Source organism: Muntiacus reevesi, chromosome 5 (assembly GCF_963930625.1).
Source record: "Muntiacus reevesi chromosome 5, mMunRee1.1, whole genome shotgun sequence".
NCBI lineage: Eukaryota > Metazoa > Chordata > Mammalia > Artiodactyla > Cervidae > Muntiacus > Muntiacus reevesi.
In genome coordinates, this window is record NC_089253.1 from 41,801,647 (window position 1) to 41,806,821 (window position 5,175).

At 62.6% G+C, this 5,175-nt stretch overlaps 2 protein-coding genes across 2 annotated transcripts; one reads left to right on the plus strand and one right to left on the minus strand.

Moving 5' to 3' along the window:
• On the minus strand, positions 1–2,200 carry C5H11orf68 (chromosome 5 C11orf68 homolog). The gene is made up of 2 exons (XM_065936555.1): positions 2,070–2,200; positions 1–1,392 (listed from the first exon to the last, which is right to left on the minus strand). The coding sequence occupies exons 1-2, from the start codon at positions 2,189–2,191 to the stop codon at positions 636–638; spliced, it is 879 nt and encodes a 292-aa protein (XP_065792627.1). The 5' UTR covers positions 2,192–2,200; the 3' UTR covers positions 1–635.
• Positions 2,201–2,433: 233 nt separating this feature from the next.
• Positions 2,434–4,615, plus strand: DRAP1 (DR1 associated protein 1). The gene is made up of 7 exons (XM_065936556.1): positions 2,434–2,635; positions 2,883–2,955; positions 3,064–3,157; positions 3,432–3,551; positions 3,671–3,764; positions 3,973–4,061; positions 4,398–4,615. The coding sequence occupies exons 1-7, from the start codon at positions 2,594–2,596 to the stop codon at positions 4,501–4,503; spliced, it is 618 nt and encodes a 205-aa protein (XP_065792628.1). The 5' UTR covers positions 2,434–2,593; the 3' UTR covers positions 4,504–4,615.
• The last annotated feature ends 560 nt before the right edge of the window (positions 4,616–5,175 follow it).

Sequence of the window (5,175 nt, forward strand, 5' to 3'; positions counted from 1 at the left end):
CACAGACCCAGGCTGGGTTTATTGAAATGCCAGGAGTACGCGTGTGACAAGGGAGCCAAAGAAAGGAAGAAGGTGGTGCGGGCTATGAGGTGGCAGGGACAGGCCCTGTGTCCTTGGCCCTGGCATGCCCTCTCTCTGCTGGAGGTGGAGTGGGAACAATTACCCACTCTCTCCCAACAAAATGAAATGCTCAGGCCCACAGGACCTCTGCCCCCTGCACTGTGAAGGCCCCGAGGAAAGGGACTGGAAGCACTAGTTTTTTCTCTTGTGAAAGAGGAGGAGAAGGGGAGGATGCAGGAGGAGGGGGAGGTGCAGCCAGGGATGACGGTGGCCAAGGAAGGTTCTCCTGCTGGCGTCTGCACCCCGCCTGTGGTTCTGGATGACCAAGGGGAGGCAGCAGCTAAGAGAGGCTGAGGGTCCGGCCCTCAGGGAGCCATTGCCTCCAGCCAGCAGGGACTGAAGTCACCCCCAACACAGGACAGAGGTTCAAAGGGATCAAAGATGCAGGCAGTTCCCGAGTGACCCAGTCCTCAGAGCTGGAGAGGCTCGGCCTCCGTGGGACAAGGAGGGGGAAGACAGACGGAGGCTCCAGCCCCAGCAGCGGGGGCAAGGGCTGTCTCCCTCATGTGGCCCTATTAGGTCAGTTCCACATTGTTGGCACGGTCCAGCACACGGGAGCCACGGGCACTGCCCCCCAGCTGGAAACGGCTCTCATAGAGAGTGGGGCAGAGGTGCCAGCGGTTGGCCCGGTAGATGCCCAGGTAGGTGTAGACATCAGGCTTGTAGGTAAGCAGACACTTCACACCTGCCGCACGGATGGCTGCATCTGCCTCCAGAACACCCAAGCGGTCCGTGAAGTCGTCCGTATAAACACAGATGACCTGCCGCCCTCCCTCCTTGGCCCGTGGGCTCACCTTGGCCACCTGCAGCCGGCCCTCGACCACGGCCCGAGCAATGCCAGCCCAGGCGTGGTCCAGCTTGAAGCCAGGTGCCAGGTGTATTAGCCATTTGCCAGACAGCACCTGGTGGGTGATGGCCAGCTGGCGCAGGGTACCAGGCGTTATGGGCCGCCCGCTGGTCTGCAGAGCTTCCCAGGCGGCCTGCAGGCCCTGCACATCACCCGAGTTGGGGATGTAGCCCTGCCCGTACGCTGCAATCCAGCCCACGGGCTCAGAGTTGGGTGAGCCAGGGTCCCCATAGCGGGTAACTTGGGATGGCGGGTACTTGGCCAACCAGGCATCCAGCTCTGTGGCAGGTGTCGTGCGGGCATCAAACACCAGCCAGGGGTCCATGTCGGCTGCCATGGCCTCCGCAGCCAGGTGCTCAGCAGTGAAGCCATCTTCACGACCGCCTGGAGAGTCCTCTTCCTCCAGCTCCTCACCTGGTTCCATCCTGTGGGAGAGTACCGAATCAGGGCAGGGCCGGGACAGACTCAACTTGCTGGGTCCTAGGGGGTGCCAGGCACTGAACTGAACTTGAACGGTGTGGGCCCGAGCCTCCGCTGCCGCATCTCCACGATGGATAACAATTTGTTACTGCCTCAAGCAGTTGTGCAGAATTAACCGCCTGAGGTGGAACAAAAGCTATATAAATGTAGTTAGGGTTATCACTGCTCTCCCTGACCTACAAACGGGGAAACCGAAGCTCAGAGAGAAGAGCCTCACTGCAGGTCACACCTTCAGTGAGTGACAGGGCCGAAATGGGAATTCAAATATGGGAACCGCCAGCCCAGCTACGCCTCCTGGCCCTGCCAGAGCCTGGCCGCTCTCCCGGGTGCTGGGATTTAATGGAGGGAGGCAAAGCACACGTCTTCGCAGCACCGAGGCAGGGCCCATGGGGCCAGGCCTCCGGGCGAGCGTTACCCAGCCCACTTAAAGACGAGGGCACTGAGGCGAGAAACGGCAGTGTCCGATCCGAGACCAACGGGGCGGTGCCTGGACTCGAACCCAGGCTGCATAGAGGCTGCAGAAGGGCCTGCCCCGCCCCCCCCCGGCCGCGCCCGCCGCCATTAGTGCCCACGGCCCGAGCTGCGACCCTGCCCTGCCCCCTCCCTTTAACCCCAGCGTCACCTCCGGCCTTCGCTGCGCTCGGCGCCCGCCCAGCCCCGGGCCCGGCTCCGTTCCTGCCGGGGCTCTGCGCCGCCGCCACCGCCGCGCCCCGCCCCCGCCACGGCTGCCGCCGCCGCCGCCATCTTAATGCCCCGGCGCCTCAACAACAACTTTATAGACAAACGCACACAGGGCGGGGCCGGGAGGGGGCGGGGCCATGGGGCGGGGCCATCGGGGAAGGCGAAGAGGGGCGGGCCTGCGGGGGGCGGAGCTAACGTTCGCTCTTCAGGTCTTGGGGGCGGGCGGGAGTGGCGGTTCTGTCCTGGACGGACGCGCACTGCCCGGGAGGCTCTAAAGGGGAGGGCGCTCGGGCCCTGCGGGCGGAGTCCTGACCGGCGGTGCTAGGACCCTGTGGGGAGCGGAGGGGGCGGAGCCGGCAGCACCAGGAGCCGGGGGAACCGCGGCGGACGGGCTACGAGCAGGCCCGGGTGCCGGGAGGCTGCGGGCGGCGGCGCTGGGCCCGGCGCGGCGGGAGAGGCCTCGAGATGCCGAGCAAGAAAAAGAAGTACAACGCGCGGTTCCCGCCGGTGAGTACGTGACCGGGCCCCGGAGGAATGGGCCGGGCTCTCGAGAGGCTCCGGCCCAGGCCCGGCTAGGGAGGCGGGCGCATCGCGGTGTTCGGGGGCCCATACGCCCCGCCCTCTTCCGTGCCCTTCTAGCGTGGGTGCCCCCCGCCCCCTTTCTCCCGGGATGGATGTTCCCTCTCTCTGCCTGGCTTAAGCACTCTTTCCGGGATGGAGGCGACGGGGTCCGAGCTGTCTGCCCCCTCCCCAGGCGCGAATCAAGAAGATCATGCAGACGGATGAAGAGATTGGGAAGGTGGCGGCGGCCGTGCCTGTCATCATCTGTATCCTGTCGGGAGCTGTCGGGATGCGGGTGTGGGGGAGCCCGGCAGCCCTGGGGTCGCTTTTTGTGGACTGGGCCACCACCCCGCGTTCTCCTTGACCCTTCTCAGCTCGGGCGCTCGAGCTTTTCTTGGAGTCACTGTTGAAGAAAGCTTGCCAAGTGACCCAGTCCCGAAACGCTAAGACCATGACCACATCCCACCTGTGAGTGGCTCCGATCCTAGAGGGCCCGGTTGGGGTCTTCCTCCAGGAGTTCACACGCCTGGGGGAGGCTGTGCCCTGATAAGGAAGTGGCAGGCTGCTGGGAAATTTGTGGATTTGAGGAGGAGGGTTAGGATGTTCTGGCCAACGGGGAGGGTTGGGGTGGAAGTTTTCCAGGTTCCAGTCCCCTGACATCCACAGAGTCCGTACTGTCCCCTGCTGAGGACCCAGATGTCTGGGCCCCATCTGAGTGCCATCCCCTTCCCACGTCTTCCAGGAAGCAGTGCATTGAGCTGGAGCAGCAGTTTGACTTCTTGAAGGACCTGGTGGCATCTGTGCCTGACATGCAGGGGGATGGAGAAGACAACCACATGGATGGAGACAAGGGTCCCCGCAGGTAGGGAGCTGGGGTCCAGTGTCCAGGTGGGGAAGGCCAAGGCCCCTGGACTTAGGAATGGCTGGGGGTGGCAAAGGATTGGGGAGACCTGTGGGCAGATGTACTGTACCTTCCTGAAGGGGCCGGAAGCCAGGCAGCAGTGGCCGGAAGAACGGTGGGATGGGAAGCAAAGGCAAGGACAAGAAGCTGTCAGGGACAGACTCCGAGCAGGAGGTGAGTGAGGCCCTAGGCTTCTGCCCCACAGGGCGGACAGGGCAGCCCTACACCAGGCCAGGACAAGCTGGCTGGGGGCCTGGTCCCTCACCTGTGACCTTTGTATTGGTTTCTTTGTAAATTGGGGTTACTGAGGTCAGCCTCCTGTCCCTGCTTTCAAGTGATGGGCCCATGCCCTTCTAGTCTCTGATTCCTGCCTTGTTCTCAGGATGAGTCTGAGGATACAGACAGTGACGGAGAAGAGGAGACACCACAGGTTCCGCCCCAGGCCAGCCACCCCCCTGCCCACTTTCAGAGGTAAGCAGCTCGTGGCACTAAGAGGGGGCCCACTGACCCCAAGACTGACCTGTCTGGCCCTCCTGGCCTCCCTGGCCACTTGTTCTGTTGGTCTTGGCATATTTGGGGGATGGAAGGGGAGGAACTAAGAAGGAGTTCAAGGCTGGGGGCTGTGCTCTCAGAAAGTCCCCTTCTACTAGGTGGGGCTGTGTGACCTGCCCTAGGTCCTTCCCTTCTCTGGGCTTGCTCCCTGTTGGTACAGAGGGAGGTGGGCTCTGGGGATGCCCAGGTGGGGTTGAGTGGGGGATGGGCACCAGAGAGTAGCCTGATCTCTCTTTCCTGCTTTATCCCCTGCAGCGCCCCGACACCCTTCATGCCCTTCACCTCGACTCTGCCTCTGCCCCCAGCACCCCCGGGCCCCTCAGCACCTGACGCAGAGGAAGAAGAGGATTATGACTCCTAGCGCCCTCTGCCCCCCAGGCCACACCCCCTTTTAGTTTGTTTTAGTTGCTCTGGGGGGAAGAGAGACCATAGAGCTGTTCTTAAATTTATTAATAAAATAATAATAAAAGGGAGCGCTCATGTCTGTCCCGGTTTTTGTCCAGGGTTTGTGGCCTCCTTCTCTTCTGCCACCTCCTTCCTGACGCTGAGCTGGGACCCGGAGCCCCGGGGGGCTGGGCAGCAGCTGACTGAAGAGGGGGAGCGTACGGGAGGCCATGGTTCTGCCAGCGCAGGGTCAGGGGTGTCAATGGAAGAAGGCCGGTCAGAGTGGCAGAGAGCCTGAGCCAGCTGGAGCTGGTCATGCCGGGGGACAGCCTGTCTCATGATGCTATCTGACCCTGGGCAGCTTCCTCTCCTTCTCTGAATGGCTTCTGCTTGGCTCTGATGTGGACCATTCTATTCACTCTGGGTTGCTGCAAAGGGACACGTAACAGAAATGAGTCTGGGAAACTAGAACTTGGGCCACTTGCCTTAAAGAACATGAGGCAGGGTGGTGGGGGCAGAGGCAGGTGGTGTGGTGGGGGCCGTGAAGGCTGGCTGGTGAGCAGGCACTGACTGAGCAGACCCTGGAGCTATGCGTACGAGGCAGACGTGTGTCTTCCGGGAGCAGCGGCTTGGTGAGGTGGGCAGGAGG

What these genes read in the sequence shown, in the direction of transcription:
- C5H11orf68 (XM_065936555.1), bottom strand. Translation starts at nt 2,191, where the DNA reads ATGGCGGCGGCGGCGGCAGCCGTGGCGGGGGCGGGGCGCGGCGGTGGC. An exon ending in GAGCGCAGCGAAGGCCGGAG is followed by an intron (nt 1,393 to 2,069) that starts GTGACGCTGGGG and finishes ACTCTCCCACAG; the next exon opens with GATGGAACCAGGTGAGGAGC.
- DRAP1 (XM_065936556.1), top strand. Translation starts at nt 2,594, where the DNA reads ATGCCGAGCAAGAAAAAGAAGTACAACGCGCGGTTCCCGCCG. An exon ending in GGAGACAAGGGTCCCCGCAG is followed by an intron (nt 3,552 to 3,670) that starts GTAGGGAGCTGG and finishes ACCTTCCTGAAG; the next exon opens with GGGCCGGAAGCCAGGCAGCA. An exon ending in GGACAGACTCCGAGCAGGAG is followed by an intron (nt 3,765 to 3,972) that starts GTGAGTGAGGCC and finishes CCTTGTTCTCAG; the next exon opens with GATGAGTCTGAGGATACAGA.